Source organism: Cyprinodon tularosa, unplaced genomic scaffold (assembly GCF_016077235.1).
Source record: "Cyprinodon tularosa strain WSP-4 unplaced genomic scaffold, ASM1607723v1 ctg93, whole genome shotgun sequence".
Taxonomy (NCBI): domain Eukaryota; kingdom Metazoa; phylum Chordata; class Actinopteri; order Cyprinodontiformes; family Cyprinodontidae; genus Cyprinodon; species Cyprinodon tularosa.
The window spans coordinates 80962-100553 of NW_024039707.1; the positions used below are offsets into that span (position 1 = coordinate 80962).

General features: G+C 37.5%; 1 protein-coding gene and 1 long non-coding RNA gene across 2 annotated transcripts; one reads left to right on the top strand and one right to left on the bottom strand.

Moving 5' to 3' along the window:
- Positions 1-7326: 7326 nt before the first annotated feature.
- On the top strand, positions 7327-15137 carry gpha2 (glycoprotein hormone subunit alpha 2). Its single transcript, XM_038274764.1, has 4 exons — positions 7327-7425; positions 9676-9787; positions 11958-12142; positions 14935-15137. Exons 2-4 carry the CDS (start codon positions 9676-9678, stop codon positions 15037-15039), a joined length of 402 nt encoding a protein of 133 aa, XP_038130692.1. The 5' UTR covers positions 7327-7425; the 3' UTR covers positions 15040-15137.
- A 407-nt stretch (positions 15138-15544) lies between these two features.
- Positions 15545-18938, bottom strand: LOC119776380. The gene is made up of 3 exons (XR_005279774.1): positions 18871-18938; positions 16278-16351; positions 15545-15673 (listed from the first exon to the last, which is right to left on the bottom strand). It is a non-coding gene; the product is annotated as an uncharacterized LOC119776380 (long non-coding RNA).
- Between the last annotated feature and the right edge of the window lie 654 nt (positions 18939-19592).

Here is a 19592-nt window from a genome sequence, read left to right on the forward strand (position 1 = left end):
AGAAATTTTATAATTCTACTCCTCTGTGTGAAAACCTTTCACTTTGCTTAGCCACTCCATTTTAGAGTTTTACAATCCTCAGATGTTTTGGTTTTCTTTTATGTATTTTTAGGGTTTTCCATTCTGTTTTATTATGTTCATACCAATCTTGTTGTAGTCTGTTGTTAATTTTGCCATAAGGTTTTTTTTTTAATGAAGGTTTATATTTCTGGCCATGTCATTCTTCTCCATATTAGTTTAACTACCCAGTTTATTGTTTTTAGCACATGTAGGGGTATAGTTCAATAGTTTTCTGTTAGCTACTACCCTTGATTTTCTTCTGTTTAGCTGTGCTCTAGTTAATTAAGCCCATTTCACACTAAAGACATTATCCAGTAATTTACTGGTCGTTTACTTGGTCAGAGTTATGTGTGAATAAAGGCAGAACTGATTTACCAGGTAAAAGTGACCCACCCATTTACCATATCAAGACCTAGTATCATACCTGCTAATTTACTGGAATTGATCTAGTGTCAAAAAGGTATTAAGGCATGCATTTGTGTTAGATGACATAATTAAAGTGACATTTTTGTCAGGGTTAGTTGTGGTTTTGGACTCAAATGCAGAAGCAGAGAGGCTGAGGAGATTTCTTGGGAGTTTAATGGGGCAAAAGCAGTAACAAAGGCAGGAATGCAAAAATCCAACTAATAATCAAAAGCAAACCAGAACTATGGAGACGTCTGGGGAAACCAAACACGAGGAGCCAGGGAGAGACGAGGAATGTCGACAACAGCATGGGAGAACAGCAAAGACAAGGAAGCAACAAAGAGTGAGAGCAGAGGGAGAGCATATATAGCAGAGAGAGACAAGGGGGGGGCTAACGAGCTGACAAGGAGCAGGTGTGAGAGGAGACAACGAGGGAGCAAAGGGGAAAGGAACACACACACACAAGAGGGCAATAGAGGACAGCAGAAAAACATGAGAACTAATATAAATCTAGAAATTACAACAAAACTGTAATTAAACCAATAAAACTAGAAAACAAGGAGCAAAGTAAAGAACAACAGAACCAAGACCATGACACATTTTACCAAACACCAGTCCTTACGCCTGTTACATGGTGTTAACATCAGCAAATACAGCATCACTGCAAAACAGGCTGGCCACTTTACTAAAATATTTTATCAAGCAAGCAGGCACATTTTTAATAATGGCTGGAAACTGGTTGGACCAATAAATAAAAGCACTCCTCTTTGTGGGACACAGGGAGTGAAATAATGCTCCAGCTTTCAGGAACTGTTCAGAACTCTGCTATATTTGAAGAACTCCGGCATTTATGACAAGACAACTGCAGCTTTTCGGGACCACAGACTACTACAGGCAAAACGACACATTTTTAATCAGCCTCAAAGTCTAAGGAGGAAGTAGTTTAAATTAGAGTAAAGAAGTGTAATGATAGTTGCAGTCAGAGAACAGAAGCTGACATCTGACATTTCAGCTTCATGTTTATTTGTTGTTTTGTGATGATTTTATTCACATGAAAGGGATTTGTTGGTTTTTTTTTAGGTTGTCAGCAATTACATGATTTCTTGGCTGAACAATAGTCAGCTCTGACAAGCCCTAAAGTAAAGCCAGGCATATGCTGTACAATTTTTTTAGTCGTTGCACACAGCTTCAACTCACACACTGTACGACGAAACCCTGTGGTTTCGTCGTACAATGTCTGAGTTCACAGCTCACGATGTATGTTCTTACAATGTGCGGCGCGATGCTCTGATGCGACCAATTTGGACAAAGACATGGCTGAGCAAACATGGCTACTACGGGGTGTCAATTTTTTTTGTCTGAGAGGTAGAAGAAGAAGAGTCCTTGTTTGTGCACTGACTGAATTTCAAACATGTTTGATTTTCTCCCGACCTTACGATTTCTGATCGGGCGGTGGTTGTAAGAGGCTGATCGCCCTTCGTTACCCCCTGTACACTACACAACGCACGATCAGGCTGAAAGTTGGCCCAATTGAAAAATTCTCAACAACTGGAGAATCAGCCAGAAAAGGGCAAAAAAAATGTACAGTGTATGCACAGCTTAAGCTGCAGTACACCCGCTGCCATCCACCACAATAAACCTGCTTTTTTAACTGGTTAGCTACCATAGTACGGCCATCGTCACACAACGTGGTGATATGCAGTGATAATGTCAGAGAGTAGTCACAAAGACCCTCAGCTGATCTTTTTGAGATTCTCACTTGCCTAGAAATTAGCCACAATGCTAAACTAGATACCCAAAAAGCTATTTCCTTTGACAAACTGCTACTTGCAGGTCATAATAGGAACATCCATTCCACCGTTGTCAGGTTAAGTGTAAAAAGAGCTGACTTGGTCATTTACTGGGACTAACTCATGTGTATAAAGTCCTGGTACATTATTCTGTCTTCAATTACATGCCACACCACACCAATGGATACTACAAAACAGCCTCAATTCTTCTTGGCGCAAATTCAGCAAGGTGTAGGACACATTCTTGTTGACAAGATAAAATTTGATGTAGATTTGTTGGCTGTACAGCCATGGTGTGAATCTCCTTCCTCTCTTTTTCCCAAAGATGCTCTATTGGACTAAGTCGATGATGGGTGCTACAACAGTTCAGAAAACTAGTTGCTATTTTCAGGAAATCAGTTTGAGATTATTTTTGTTTTGTAAAATGGATGGTGCATTATCCCTTTTTAAAGAGGCAATAAAAGATGGATGGACATGGTTAGTGACAATATGCACAAAAACGATATTTGATGAGCATTGATGCTACAATAACATCAATGCTGGTGAAGATTCTCAGTCAACTGGGTCATAGACATTCCAAAGAAAGTTAAAAATAAACCACTGGTCTTTGTTGACCATGCTTGGACACATTTCGCTTTCCATCCAGGAAGCTTTCTCAATTCAAAATGTCTGGAGTAGCGTTGAGCTCCTTGTTTTTATAAAGTAAGTACATTTAATGAGAGACAAAGCAGCCTTCATGTTATTAGAAGCTCATCAAATCATCACTCTAAAATAAAATGCTGCAAGACCATTTTCTGAAAGATAGCCTTCTATGTTAAGGGTTCTAGGCTCTAGGACTAATTGCCATCTGACATCAAGACCGTATCTGATTTTAAAATGTTCTTTTTCAGGCATTTAAAAAAAGAAAAGTGGTTAAAGACAAACCAAAAGTTTACTTATTTTATATTGAGTTGTGTATGATATGGATGAATTACAAATTGATCATGTTTATGTTTTAAACGGTAGTGTTGTAATAAGTACATTTTATTTTGCATAAAATTCCAAACAGTGGCAGGAGTTGAAAAATTGTCATTAGCTACAATTTTATAAGCAGAACCTCGGTGACATGCTTTGTTTTGGCATTATGTTTGCATTGTTCCTGTGAAAACAAGAGGAATCTATTTGAAATTAACGGATTGACCCCAAGTTCTGATGCATTCTACCTTCTGAGATGGTATTCAGCATACATTTTATTCTAACAAGCCCTAATTTGATCATCTCAAACCAGTCTCCTGATTCTCCTATGACATTAACAAGACCGGAGAGATGTAAATTCCCATTAGATCTAAAGTACTTAATAAAGGGGCTACAAATTATATGAACAAAGTTTCACATAAATTATTATGTAGAATTTAAGCAAGCTATCAAGGTGTATTAATAAAGAAAACCCCGAAATGTTGAAGACTTATGATTCGTCCACATAAAAGTGGTTTTAGACAAGGAGGTAATTTTAGAAACAGGAAAACTTTGTCCAGTCTTTTGTTTACTTTGTATGTATGCCTAATATTACACAAACACACGTGACAGATATACACTCAACACACACTGCATGACAAGCAGACGGATATGATGTAAGCCACACTCACAAAGGCTACTCTAATAACTCTGAGGTGGAAGTGGACACATTAACGACTTCCTTCAGATGCCGTGGTTTCCATGAAAACCAAATGCGGCAGAGTCTAGGAGCGACACAAACACCAGTGACCTCGCTGAGTCACTATGGAGTCAACTGGTGTGTGTGTCTCTGTTGATTAGGTGCTGCAGCTCATTCAGATCCATCGTCTCGGCTTGTCTTCGCCGGTGGGAAACCGTAGAATCTGTGACTGTATGTGTAACCCACCATCGGCACGCCAAAAGCGTCGTCTTTGAGTGTATGGAGAGAGGATGGTGTCACACATTCCTCTTTCCATCAGACTGATGTTTGGGGCAGTAAGGTGATTGTGTTTCTTTCCAGGATGTTTGGAAGGAAATAACAGTATAGCCCCGGCTGGCTTAGTGTTCAAGTAATCATTAATGTTTCCGTCAGGTTTCTTCTGACTAAAATTAATGTAAATGTTGAGGCTGAACCAGCTGGAGACCTGGACTGGTGCAGATGACCTGTACTTATATAGCACTTTTCCAATTTGGAGGACTTGACCAAAGTGCTTTACACTACATTTAGTCATTTACACACAGTTAAACACTGATAGTGACAAGCTACATTGTAGCCTCACTGACAGCAGCAAGGTTGCCCTACACTGGAACCAACCCCTGACTACCATGAGTAGGCAATGCAGTTGACGTGGACACAGCGACATTGAAAGTCAGAGCTCAAACCGACAACCCTCCGATTGCAGGGCAAACACCTGCACCAGACGCCACTGTAGAATCATGTTCAACAGATAAAGATTAAGATCTAAACATAAGAAACATATTTCTCTCCAGACTTTCTAATGTGATCCCTGGATTACTTAGGAAAAACAAGAAAACATGTCTTTCAAATTAGGCAGATTTTTTTCAGCCATGATTCACTCCTTATGGCCATGCATCTTAAAGAAATCAATCATTTGGACAGGGTCATTAAAGCATGCAAGCATGCAGTAAACCCGAACAAGCTAAATCTTCAAAAAAGTTAAAACAACAACTGGCTGCTGTGAAGTCCACCAGTCCATCCATTTTCTCCACAGTGGGGTCAGTACCTATCTCCTGCAGTCTATGGGTGAGAGGTGGGGTGCACCCTGGATAGGTTGCCAGTCTGTTGCCGGGCAACATAGACATGCACTCACACCTAAGGATAACTTAGAAAAGCCAAATAACCTACCAGTCATGTTTTAGGACTGGGGGAAGAAGCTGGAGTACCTGGAGAGAACCCATGCATGCTCAGGGAGAATATGCAAACTTCATGCAGCAAGGCAACAGTCCTACCCACTGCGTCACTGTGCAGCCCCAGGCTGCAGGGAAGTGAAATATAAAAAACAGCTGAATTTCTCAGTCGGTTTTGGTCCAATTTTGAGAATTATAGACTCAATTTGTTATTCTCTGTTGAAAGGCAGCTGGTGTAGTCTCTGCGACGAGGGACGAGCTTTGCAAACAAGCCAAGGTTACTAGGTTACATGTGAAATACAAAAATGATTTTTTTGTCTTTACCAAATAAATTACCATAAACAGTTACATTTGTGGTATTCTGCATTATTTGGTTATGAAAATTATGATTATGAGCGCTGCATTTCTCTTCCTGTGTAAACCAGTCTGTCTATTCTCCTATTCCTCTAAACAACTGCCACTCACTTGATGTTTTCTTTTCTTCAAACTATTCTCTAAAAATCCAGGGGACAATTTTGCCAGAAATCCAGCTAGATCATCGTTTCCGATATACCCTATGCAGCCTGTCTGGCACCAGTAACAACAAACTACATGATGCCGCTGAAATCCACTTTATTACCATTTTTGACTCTCAGTTTAAACTTCTACAAGTTGGATTTTACACATCTAGGTGCTTAAATGCATTTAGCAGCTAAGCTGTGCTTGAATAATGACCTTTTTATGCTATGACAAATATAACTAATAAAACAGGCCGGTGAGTTACCGGTAACAGGTTTTACCCAAATATTATATTAAAAAGAAATTGTTAGGATTCTAATTATGTAACAAAATATTATAAAAAGGGGCAGAATTTATTTAAATCTTATTTTAGTTTTTATTCATTTTTTTTCTTCTCTTTCAGTTGAACAGATAGGAAGTTATGATAACCAATAAAGTTATACCATAATGGAAGACAGGGATGGGATTTAATATGATTTCTTCTTCCCACTTCTTTTTGAGCTAAATTAGTTGTATTACATATTTTCTGGACACATGTACCTTTTTAAGATGACAGGCTTGGAATGAACAAAATTATCAAATAAAATAAATGGATAAAAAAAAATTGTAAGGAGGGAGAATGTCTAAGGTTAATTTTGTATTGCAGTGGTCTCACTGTTTAATATGTCTTGAAATTTTATTTATGAATGAATAAAATAATATGTTATTCATAAATAATATATAGTATAATACATTATTTATGAATGAATACAATTTTATGAATTAGCTAGAATCCAAGAAAACTTGAATATATTTCAAACTTTGAAAACCTTAGAATATAATTGATTCAATTTTAGATTTTTTGAAAACCATTTAAAAAAAAAAACATGTCTGTGACACCCATTGGTAGCTGTTTAGCTTTCTGCACCCACTTCATGAGTGCCTAAAAAACTTTCTACTTTCAGAAATGCCAGCAGCTCAAGTTGAACAAAATATATTATAGAACTATACAATGTTCATCATGTATCTGAGGTTTTGCTAAATTTAAAACATTTCTATGTTAAAAGTTGCAGTATAAAACTGTTTTCTGGAGAGCTTACTGTAAGTCACCATTGATGCACCTCTGCAGAATCTATAAGAGTATCTGGGGTTTGGTAAGTATTGTTGCTAGGATGACACAGAGCCAACACTTCACCACAATATACCCACCATGTGTTGAACACACACAGACACACAGCTGATCCAAACCCGCAGGATCTTCTGACCCAACCGTGTCCTTCCTGCTGCTGCAGCAGAGGGAAAATCCAGCAGTGCCTTGCATATGCTTTTTTGGGGGGGTTATACACCAGTTATCTAATCATCAACCAACTCCTGAGGTCCAAACTTTATCCTTATGTTTTTTTTTTTCTACATAAATGTGTGTTTTTACATTTGAGACTCTCTCTGTGAAGGTGGTATGGTAAAGCTGACTGTATGTGTGTGTGTTCTGCTTTGATGGAAAAACCAATTTAGTTTTCCTCTGTGTCACTGCAATACGCTTCCCCTGAAATGGTTTAAAACCAGCGGACAAGGAGGGAATATCAGGAACAAGAAGCAAAAAGTTAGAGACGGAGGTTAAAAAGTAGAATATTATTGTAATATTTGGTTGTGCTGGTAGGAAGATAATCTTCAGAGGAGGAGGACGATAAGTCGGTTGAGGTGAGGGGGAATCCCACAAACTTATCTTTGTAATTGTGGGTGTGCCAAAGGCTTTAAGTGCCATCACTTCTACCTGCGTTACTTATATCCCTGTATGGTGCTTAGGACAGCTGTTAGACAACTCACCTAAACTTCACAACTCTCAGCTGTCCAGGTAAGAATCAGTTTCATTACATCATCTATGTAATTATGGAAAATGACTTATAATCTTTTTATCCTTGTTCTTCTTCAAGAGATAAAAAGGAATTTTTTATGTAAACAGCATTTAACTAAAAAGGCTCCAACATATTTATCTTAATCTTCATATTAACTTTGGAACGTTTAAATCATGGTTACACCAATCAGATTCATCTTGAGATCAGTGTTTTGCATATTCTGTATTTTTATTTTGAAAGGCATTAGTTCATAATTTTTTTAACAAAACAACAAATTGCATTTAAAAAAATTCTGAACTAAAACTTGGCTTGGTGTAAATTTAACATGGAGCTATTCCATTTGGGGGAAAAAAAATCATGTGAATCTAATTAACTAGCAGCTATTTGGTATGAGAGATACAAAGGTCCCTGCACAAGTGAATAATTTAATTATTAGTAAACTTAACTGTTAGTTTATTTTATGTGACAGACCAACACAGAGGAGTACGTATTTGTGATATGATAATGAATGGTTTTCTATTATGTTTACAAGCAACAACTAAAAGAATCTGAAAAGTAGGGCTTGCATTTGATATGGTCCCTCTGAGTTAATTCTTTTAAATGCTGTCTATCACTGCTGTTACAGCTATAAGTCTTATGATGTGTCTCTTTCATCTGAATCCACTTGCTTTACAATTGGCTTAATTGATTTATAAGGCGGACTTCCAAAACTGCAGACTAGTAGTTTGAAATATATATTTTTTTCTCAAACAAGCTTTATGGCCCTTATTTAGCTCCATACTCTCATACTGATTGTAGGTATCTGCAACCCCTCCAGAGTCAGCATGGGAGACTTGGATGCATTGCTATTTAGCCTTTCTGATTAGTGGGATGGACACATCTAAAAAGATTAGCAATCTATCGTCAGATGATGGACCAATCAGATCTTTTTTTCATAACCTAACTCTGCTGTGAACTCTTGGAGCTGTCTGCTATGTTCCTTGGTCCTCATGATGGGTGTTGGTCACCAATGTTCTCCAAGGGCTTCTCAGAACAGCTGGATTTACACCGATGCCAAATTACACACAAGAAGGAAACTTAGTAATCAGGTGGCAACTAAAGGCAGTCAGTTCCACCTGGATTGATGAGATGAGTACTGCAGTAAAATGGCCTGACTACAAAATAGAGGATGCAGTGATTTTTGTAGGGCCGAGCATCATTTCCTCTCAATTCACATTTATGCACCACTTTCAATAACACACACTGAAACTTTTGGTTGTAACTTAAATTGTTAACTAAACATTTTCCATTTAGTTAACAATCTACATCCTTAAAAATATAAATCCTAAGAGTGCTATAACAAATTTGGAATTTAAAAGAGTGCTATTTTGTTGGGCAATTTGAACTATTTTCATAGAGAATTCATTGCACTAAATTAATTTGAACATTTAAAGATAATTACCTCTGACAGAGGGAGGGTTCTGTCACCCTTTCATGAAAAACAAACCTTCAGAAGTGGAAACTCCGACATAGGAGGAAAAATTGGACATTTCCCCATCAGCTCACAAAGAGCCTAGCGCACAGATTCACATCCCCAGTGGTGAAGTGGTACTCTGATTGTTCCCTACAGTACTAATTGATTCCCAGTGGGGGTGTTTCTGCTGCTGGTGCCACACAGCTGATGCACGAATCTGGAAAAAGCTTCCAAAATAGAGGGCAGAGGTCAGGATCACCAAATAACCAGGAAAAATGTAGTTTTGTTTGCACAGTTGTGGAAGTGTGTGAGTCAGGTGGAGTCGGGCTTCACTTGACGTATATTTCTGCACATAAAGACTGGCTTAAGATAAAGCAAATATTTTCATTGTACTATTGTTGATGTGATGCTATGCTTACTGTTCACAGAGGTGCTGTGCATGAGGAAGTTGTATGTGTGCATGTAACTGCAGGTAACTGTTCGATGAGGCAGACTGGAAAGACTCAGACAGGACTGTTATTATTCAGGCAGTCCTGCAGGTGGGGAAATCACCTCAGATTAATACATGCAGGGCAGGGGGATTTTGATTTGAGGGGAAATGAAGCAGACCAGGATGAGACTGTTTATTTTTCAGCCTAGAAAAGAAAACAGTTTATTTTATTAATTAAGAAAGGCTTCCACCTATTACGAATAAAGAAATCAAAAGTTTAAAAATTAACTTTATCAAGTAGAAGTTTCGTAATTACTTATGGGACTCTAGCAGAATCTAACATCCTGTTTTGTTTGATCCGCAAAGATGTCGCAGAGCGTCCTACACATCTGTCTACTTGCCCTGATGTCATTGCTGCTGCTATTCTCTCCTCTTGGATGGAGCAAAGAGGGACAAACCCCAGGATGTCACCTATATCGTGAGTTTCAATCAGAAAGAAAAAGAACAAGACATCCAGAAAAAGAAAAAAATCTACTTTGTTCCCAAAAAAATGTAGAAATTTGTTAAACAACTTGCTGTTAAGGAGGAAACTCTGAAATAAGTACAGACGTGCAGAAGTCTCATTATGTCAATGAGTAGTGAAGTTCAGGAGAGAGCTCTTAAATCTTCACTTATGAAGGTGGCTGGTTAATAGCAAACACAAAATCAACATCTCTGTATCCCAGTTCAAGGAAGATGTAGTTTCATAAGTAATGAAGCCATAAGCTTGACGCTCTTTTCCCCTCTGTAACTCGCTTGATGGTAAAAACAAAAAACCAAAAAAACAAACGGGATCCTTAACCTTCTACTTCAAAGATTAAAAAAACGATACAGGTATTAAATTTCCATAAAAAAATAAATAATAAAAGAAGATAAAGAGAAAAATTTATGAGGTCAAAAAACTGTGTGGCTCCACTCCAATTACCTGACTAATACTTAAGCAGAAGCTATTCCCCTCAACATCCAGAAACAAAACTGTGCAGATTTGCAAAAGAACCTCAGTACAATTACAAACATTGAATATAAGAACCGTTTACTTTCGGATATTTACTGTAACTTATTCATGATTTCTTTTTAACTTAACTTAAACTGAATTTAGGCCCCTACAGAAGATGTTGAAGTTTACTTTGAAGAAAATGAAAAAAAAAAACTGTTTTTCAAGAGGCTGGACCCTTGATACACTATAGCATTATTTATTGAGGAAATAAAAAACTTAAGAAAAAAAAACTTGTCCTGCGTCAGACTGGCGATTTGTCCAGGGTGTGCCCTACCTTTCGCCCATTGACTGCAGGATATTTAACTGAACTAACCGTGACCCTGACAGAATAAGCAGAAGATGGATGGATGGATGGATGGATGGATGGATGGATGGATGGATGGATTGACGGACAGACGGACGGACAGACGGATGGATGGATGGATGCATGGATGGATGGAATAAAACTGCTAAATACTTAAAATTGCTTTTTTCATAACAAGAGTACAAGTTTAAAATGTTATCTTATAGAATTTTTTTATTATTTGTAAAGTGCTGTTAAGTATTAAAAAAGCTGCTTGTTAATTAATTCTATTCTAATCATATTCATAAATATCTTCACATCCAAATGGGAAAAGCTTATAACTTTTTCCAGAAAGTTAATTGAGAGAATGGCATAAGATGGTGGATGTTAAATGTCTGCTGAGTCAAAAAAAACTAAACAAAAAAGTGACATATTAATAAAAGTGAAACATCCAGTTAGAGCAAGGGCAGAAAACCTCAAGCTGTTTGTTTTGGAGGTAAAAAACCCACAAGAGCTGAATGACAAGCCAGCGAACATGGCAGTTTATGATGAAATTAGACCTTTAAAAATACAGAAACGCAACCTGTTGGACATCCAGGCCTGCAGCAAAGCACTAAATGTTATTTATTTTCCCCATTTAATTCCAAATTTGATTTGAGAACAGTTTCTAAAACAATTTCATTTAATGTGTTTCCTTAGCATCTAGATTCAGTGATCTGAAAACTGAAAATTAGAATTCAGGCTCATATTGAGTTTTCTGTAAAAACAGATTGTTTTATGTACCATAACTATTCTTTATCCAACTACATTAAGCTTAATACACCCACAGCTGTGCTCTGATGAATAATGAAGTGCATTATTTTCAAATCAAATATTATTTTCTTGCACTACTGAGCCAGAATGGAGTCCAGCCTCACTTCGTCAGGTAGACACGCTTTCAACAAATGTGCCCACCTATGGTTTATTCAATCACACTGTTGCAAATTGAAAACATTAATAGAAACACCCACCGAAATACGTTTACAGAGACCAGGTTTTGCTCTACTAATTTGAATATGCAATGTAAAGGCATTTTAAGAAGTTTTAGAAGTTTTAACAGTTTTGTAATTGTAATCATATGTGATTTTTTTTCTATATTCTGATATTTTCACTTGCTTGTGATGTAAATATAGCTGAATTTGCTGCTATGCTATGAGTTGTCTTTTTTACTTTATCATTTCTGTATTTATTTTTATTTTATGCAGCATCTGAGAATTCATTAAATGTCAGAGTAAATCCAATAAGGAAACCCCCATGCCAGTTACACATCCTGTTTGTCATGTCTTCCAGCCATCAACGTGACCATCCGCAGTGACCGTCGGGGAACTTGTAAAGGCACCCATCTGGTGTACGCCTGCGTGGGCTACTGTGAGTCCAGTGCTTTCCCATCCAGATACTCCGTTCTGGTGGCGTCAAACTTCACGCACAATATCACCTCTGCATCACGTTGTTGCACCATCAACAAGGACGCCAAGGTGAGAATTGTTTTATTGACACCTATTTAGTCTAGATAAGTGATTTTTGAAGTTGGTAGAACATGTACCACTTCGGTAAATAGTTAATAGCTGACATAGATATAGGTTTTATAGGTTAAAAAAATATATTTTAGTATCTAATTTAAGTGTTTGGAGAGCCTCTAGGACTTCAGTTACATAAAAAAGTGTGATTTTATCACTAAACTGCTCTTAGCTGCACTTAATCCCACTCTTTGAATTTGTTAATGCTTTATTGAAAAGAGAAGATAAAAGAATAAATACTTGGAGAATTCAGCCATATTGAATTAATTTTTTAAAACATTATTAACCCTACTTTATCATTTAGACACATCAAAATTACAGTGGTACAGCTATCCTGCATTGTGACCTTTCTCTGCCCGGTGGACAAATCTGATCTTCCACCACTCTGCTTTGCTGTGTCCAATCGTCCACCCTAACCCTTAAATCCCTCAGTCATATATAAACGGGACTATAGAGTGGATTTTTTAGCGAACTCAGTTAACTTACCTTTCAGACAGATGATGACTACTTATCGTTCCCCATTAGTCATGTGACTCAGCCTCCCTGCATGGTGTCTACGCCATCTTTTTTATTTGTCACTGCTGTCGGGTAGCTACAGTCGGCCGCTGTGACAAGAAATCCCATAATGCTTTGCGAGGAGTGGTCTCGCAAAGCATTCCGGAATACATCTGCTCATCTAGGGACCATGGATGATCACTACTTTTCAAGGAACATTGTGGGAAATTTCAAGTTCACTACTCTCTCATCCTCTAGATGTTCGGACACTCATTTAACATAGGTTAATCACTATATAGTGCCCAATAGAGACTGACACGGAATTGGATTTTCACTCCTGTCCCGTCCCACTCCCACAGAAAAAATTTGTGTCCCGTCCCGATCCCGGGCCAGAGTAGAAATCTAAATCCTGTCCCGTCCCACTCCTGGTGAAATTACTCCCACTCCCATCCCGCTCCCATTCAGAATGACTCCCGCTCCTGCACCACTCTCATTCAGCTTGAGTTGCAAATCAAACTTTTTGAAGTCGAGTTCGCCACTACTGTAACTGTTGGTCCCTCCATTGTTGTTTTTGAGCGCGGGTGAAAAACTCAGAGCGGAAACACTGTTGGTTTTTTGGTCGTGTAGTTTTTTTGACTCGCATTACTGTATAGTGTACTGTAGGCTTCAAGGAAAAAAACTACAAAATGGCTGCGCCAGTACTGGATTTTTTTTCTTTCTATTTTATTGTATTTTTTGGCATCGATCCTAGTTTTTTTAATTACTATTAGTTTGCTCCTGCTCCCGTCTGCTCCCGTTAATGTTTAATCCTGTACCGTCCCAATCACGTGATCGTTACTAATACTGACTCCAATCCAACGGGAATCCCGTGACCCGTGGGATTCCCGAAAAAATGTCAGTCTCTAGTGCCCATTATAGTGATTAGGGCAGACATTCCGACACAGCCACTGATTCCCGGCGGAGGATAGGGATATTTATATTTATAGTTATTGCAATTGGTTTCAAATATAGAGAAACAGGTGATTGCACAGGGTATGAAACAGTACATTGCACATTATACATTGCACTAGTTATTGCTGTTGTAGTGCCGCATTGTAGAGTCTGATGGCGGCAGAGATGAACGACCTGCGGTAGCGCTCCTTTTTACAAAAAGGGTGTAAAAGTCTTTCACTAAAGGAGCTACTCAGCTCCTCTACAGTCTGGTGCCGAGGACTGAAGGTGTTGTCTATGATGGATGTAAGCCACTCAGCCACTTCCTCCACCGAGTCCAGGGTGTAGCCTAGGACAGAAGTGGTCATTGTCACTAGTTTGTTCAGTCTCTTTCTGTCCCGCTCTGCGCTGTGTAGAATTGTTCATAGGCCAACATGCTGCAGTCACATTTAAGAATTATAGTGATCTCTACAGTCACTAGTTTGTCAGCTCTGTCTGCCTCCACAAATCTGAACCGACTTATGTAATTATAAAGCAATTTCTATGGCAAGGCAAACATAAAGATTGAAACATTCAATTAAATAAATAAATAACAAACATACTGTATAGATTATATATATACCACTCATGTCAGTAAATCCCTTTAATTATTACACAATGTACCTTTACGAATTTGGATTCACCTAAATCAGGCATCCCCAAAGTCGGTCCTCAAGGACCGCTGTCCTGCAGGTTTTAGAGGTTTCCTTGCTTTAACACAGCGGATTATAGTGATTGCAGTAGACCAAAAGCCTGTTAATCAGCTTTTAATTAAAATCAGCTGTGCTGGAGCAAGGACACCTCTAAAACCTGCAGGACAGGGGGCCTCGAGGACCGAGGTTGGGGATGCCTGACCTAAATGATAAATTAGGATTAATGATGTTTAAAAACCTTATAAAATATGTCTAAATTGTCAGAATTTTTATTCTTTTATCTTCTCTTTTTTCAATAGAAGATTTACAGATTTAAAGATTAAGTACAGCTAAGAGCAGTTTAGTGAATAAAAATCACACATCTTTTATATAACTAGAGTCCTAGATTAAGATGTTTTTTTAAAAGAGCACATATTTTTAAAGACCACTATTTGTCATTACTGAGCTATGATTTGCTGTGGCATTTAGTTTTACTGATCTAATTTTCTTTGGCTTTTATTGGTTAATAAATATGTTTTTATTCAACTTGCAAATATATAACACCCAGATACATTTTAAGTACTACTAAAGGCAGCTATGTGTGGACTGGAGTTTGGCTCATTTCATTAAGAGGATATTCTGCTTTTTTTCCAGGTCAAAGTTCGACTGGACTGCCCACGAGGTCTGCACTACGATGAAATCGAGATCCTGACGGCAAAGGCATGTCGATGTGACATGTGCCGCAAATCACGCTACTGACTTTTTATCGCTTCAGGACAAAATGCCGCAAATCTGATTTGCAGGATGAAAAGATTATAGTTTACAGAGATAGAAAAAAACACAAAAACACTACAGCGTTTTTCAACTTCTGCCCATTTTCCTCATCTCTAAATAACTTCAATAATTTTAAATCATCAATAACAGGGTGTTAAATTCCAGTTCCAGAGGACTGGTGTCCTTTAGCCATTAAGGTAGAGCCGAGAATAACAGGGAGATACAAAATGCAAATCAGAGAATCTGTATTAATCGTTAGTTTTTTACTAGGTTATTTACCAAACTGTCACTAATGATCAAGCATTTTGCAATAACACAAGAGGAGACCAAAAGAATGTACAAAATGTATTTATTATTAGGGATCTGAACTTAAACGACCAACTGTAAATAATATCTATAAATGAAAGTGAGACTGTTGGAAATGCTAAATTAAATGAAAAACAATGCACTATATTCCTTCTATCAATAAAACTTTGCATTTTTTGCAACTTGTACTCATTTTATTTTATTTGGATATCCAAGAATGAATTTCATCTGAACCAAGCACTATAACAGTGACTAAAAACATCCCTAAAACTCTTAATTCTCAGGAGGTCTGAAGATGAATGGGAAGATGTTTCTGCAAAAAGAAAGACAAAGAACACAAAAAGTTAATTTCATATGGCAGCTACTGCATATGCCTCTAAGCATGAAACACAAGCTTACACTATACATGGGCTTGTCAATCCTTAATGTGCCTGAGGACATCTGGCACGGTTCTCACCACACTTGACAGAAGAATATTAAAAAGTCTGTGCAGATAATAGCTGGATTTCCCCAACGCTGTGTAATCTCTAAAAACCTCTTTCTTGAACACTTACAGTACAGCTCAGCTCTTGTTTTAGCTCTGGGCCTGACAGTCAATAAAACCTGGTGACATAATCATCATCTGAGTGCGGAGTTCAGCCTTGCCTTTTTTTAGTTTTTGTCCTAATATGATATATGGTTGTGGGTTCGGGGCTTTGTGCTGTGTCTCCTTTACCACACACTGAATACTGAGGAGATGACCTCAGCCCTGGGTGGTTTTATCAATTAGTTACTGAAAAAGACTCATCTAACTTTACAGCTTGAGTTTTTCCTGCCAAGCAGATGCAATTGATGTTGGTAGTTTATTTAAAAAGGAATATATTTCTCTCATAGATATTTTTCTCTTTTTTTTTCTCTTTGTCCCATCTTTGACCAACCTGACCAGTCGCTTTAGAATCCCAGGGTTCCCGGTCATCCTCTGTTTCTCTGGTGTGCACTGTTCAGCCTGAGGCTAGAGAAGAAATCAAACTTTTAATAAACTTAAAGAGGTCCTTATGCTCAGCCAGCACAGCTCCATCTTGTATAATATATAGATAAAAGTAGGAATCTAAAAAAAAAAAGGGGAAGGATGACACACAACACTTTTAGTTATCATTTCTTTTTCATTTTAAGTATGTTTCAACACCAAAACCGCTGAACTTGCCCAGATTGTGGGATTGCTGCAGAGGCAGCAAAATGATGAAATCGACTTCAATCCAGTTGAATTCAAAAATACTTCCTTAAAGCTGAAGTCTGTAAGTTTTTAAAAATCACTTTTTTGTCATATTGGCTAAAACTGTCCCTATGCCCAGACAGCAGTACATGTGATATGTAACCTGTGAAAAAAACTGCTTCAATTGGTACCGCCTACTGCCTGTATTTCAATCTGGAAAGAATAATTCGGGACGAGTCAAAACAACCAATCACAGCCAGAGGAGCGTCTGATGGAGTGTCAATCACAGCTCACACACGCTGAATCCCGCCCCCCCCCCTTCTGGTCGCACAGATGCTGTGAGAGGGGTGGAGCTTGGAGGTGGGGCATGAGTGAAGCAGAGAGGGTGGGGGAGTGGCGTGAAACCTGTTTTTCTTCAAATTTTCAGTCGAAGTCTGCTCTCTCCTCAATGTTACAGACTGCAGCTTTAATCCAAAAGAGATATTAAATGCTGGGGTAACTACGGTACAATTTCTCAACAAGTTTTAAAGGTGTTGATAGCTGTAGGTAAAAAAGATCTTCTAAAGAGGTCTGTCTTGTACTTGACATGGAGGAGCCTCTTACAGCCTCTAAACAGTTTTCTGAAGAGAATGCTCACTGGTGTCCATAATGTTCATCACTTTATGAAGAATTCTTCTTTATGAAACCAACTCCAGAGGTTCTAGGGAAGTCCCTAGTCCATTAGCTCTAATACTGTTACCCCAGCAGATTATGGAGGAAGAGATCAAACTCTCCTCAGCATACTAATAGAAGAGCATCTTCTAGATGTAAGCAGCATCTTGCTGAAGAAGTACAGTCAAATCTGTTTTTTTAAGATCATACATTGCCCAAAATGATTGATGGAAGAGACGGCTTTAATTTCTTGTTTCTTTCTCTTCTCCTTGCTCTGCATTCCCAGCTCTTCGTTGTAGCTCAACGGATACATGCGGAGTGGTTGAAGTATTAATTTAGCTTTAGAGATATTAATGAGCTGCTCCCAGTGATAAACATGGTTGTTATGCATCATATAAAGTGTCCAAAAAGGAAAAACATATCAGTAAAAATCCCTCTAGTTTCACAGCATTTAATACCAGAGGCAAAAAGAACACCAGAAAAAGATAAATCTATCATAAAAAATAACATCAGAATCAAGCTATCTACTTGGAACTAAAATATTACATTAATTTAGTTGGGCTAAATGAATAAAATGAATTAATTGCTTTTAAAGGTGTTAAACTCTTGAATTTGGAGGAGTAAATTGTAATGTTAGGTGAAGTACTGTATTAATAAAACAAAAGTAAATACCAGATAAATGAGCAAGGAGCAATAAATCAATCATGTTCCTTGCTCATCCATAAAACAAATCAAAATCCCTGCCAGTAGTCTGCTGAGTTTTCCTCTTACCAAGACATGAGATTTTGTAAGCCAAGGAAAAAAAATATTTTTTCAAATTTCAATTATTTTTCTTTAGCTGAAATGTTAATAAATGCAGTTTCATTCATAATATGTTATGTTCTTAAAATTATCTAATATTCTATAATTAAGAAAAAAAAAACTTATTTTCATATTCTCTTATTCATGGATGGACAGACTGACAGAGTAATAAATACTGTATGTATAGATTTGATGGATATCTGGTTTAGGAAATGAATCAATTTATAGCCCGTCAATGGATAGCTGGATAAATGGATTTCATTTCCCAATTATCCAGACCTGGAAAAACACCTTAATCAAACCTCATCGTTTTCTAGACTTTTAAGAAACCCTCATAAATAAGAACCGATGTGAAATCATTCACTACACCTATTAGGAGCTGTTTTTTTAAGGCTGACAGTTTGAAATCCTTTATCTTCCACTCGTAACAACAATAAGAACAAACTCTTAGAGAACTCTTAGTGAAAAAAGGTAAATCGGACAAGTATAAAAACAAAGGATGAGGTGAGATAAAAAGGCAAAGGGCATTATGGGAGCGGAGGAGGGTAATTTTGGGAGTTTCTAATCAAACTGAAGCACAAGCTCCAGAAACACCATTTCCTCGCCTGCTCACATAGACTCAATCACACATGTACTCATACAGCCTGATGTAATGCCATTATTAACATAATCACCCTCGTTATTCCAACTGTCAGTGTGGCCTGCCTGAGGCTTCAACAAAGATGGTTACGCCACACATCTGCTTCTATTTTTACATATACACGGATTAGAGAGGAAATGAAAAGGGGATATAAGAATTTAACTATTTGGAAGTGCATAACCTAAAATAACTTGAATCTAAGCAGGATAATGGTTAAAAGCTTCACCTCATCAGTGGGTGCTGAATCATCCACTGCCTCCTTCACTGTGTGGGGATGATTCATCCTTTTTTTGCTGCAAGACAGATGGAATGGTACCTTTAGTAGGATACCTTACATGTTATTTCTCTGTTAGGTGGAACAGTAATAGAATGATCAAAAAAGCAATGCAGAAAGCAGAGCAAATGAAAGGCCATAAAACAGAAGAAACTTTGCTCCTAACTGCAAAATATCTTTACTCCCAATAAAGCTGTAAAAGAATCAGCTTTCTGTGCTGATTATTATATTTATATGATATTATTACATCTCATTACATGTTTCTAAATCATCCCATTTTTGTTCTTTGATTTTATTGATCAATTTACTCTTAATGTGATTTATGGATCACCGTAAAAGGATTTGCATTCTTAATAGAATATCTTTAATGTCATTATAACATTATAAAGTCACAAACATTCATAGTAAAGGGAAATTCATCTAGAGCTTTAACATAAATGCTATAATCGCCTGGTATTGGAATTACTCACACCTGACTTAGATAGTATAAAACTTCACAATATCACATCTTTTTTCTTTTTAAAAAAAAAAAAAAGACAATTTAAGTCTTAAAAATATTGTCCCATAAATCACCTATAGTCTATTCAATTAACAGTTTTGTTTTCCTAGCATGTGCTTCTACAAGACAAGAATAATCTGTTTGTATGTTAGATTCAGTTTCTCCTGTCGATATT

Coding starts and splice junctions, on each gene's coding strand:
- gpha2 (XM_038274764.1), top strand. CDS start 9,676: ATGTCGCAGAGCGTCCTACACATCTGTCTACTTGCCCTGATGTCATTG. Junction 9,788..11,957: donor CCCAGGATGTCACCTATATC/GTGAGTTTCAAT, acceptor CATGTCTTCCAG/CCATCAACGTGACCATCCGC. Junction 12,143..14,934: donor CCATCAACAAGGACGCCAAG/GTGAGAATTGTT, acceptor CTTTTTTTCCAG/GTCAAAGTTCGACTGGACTG.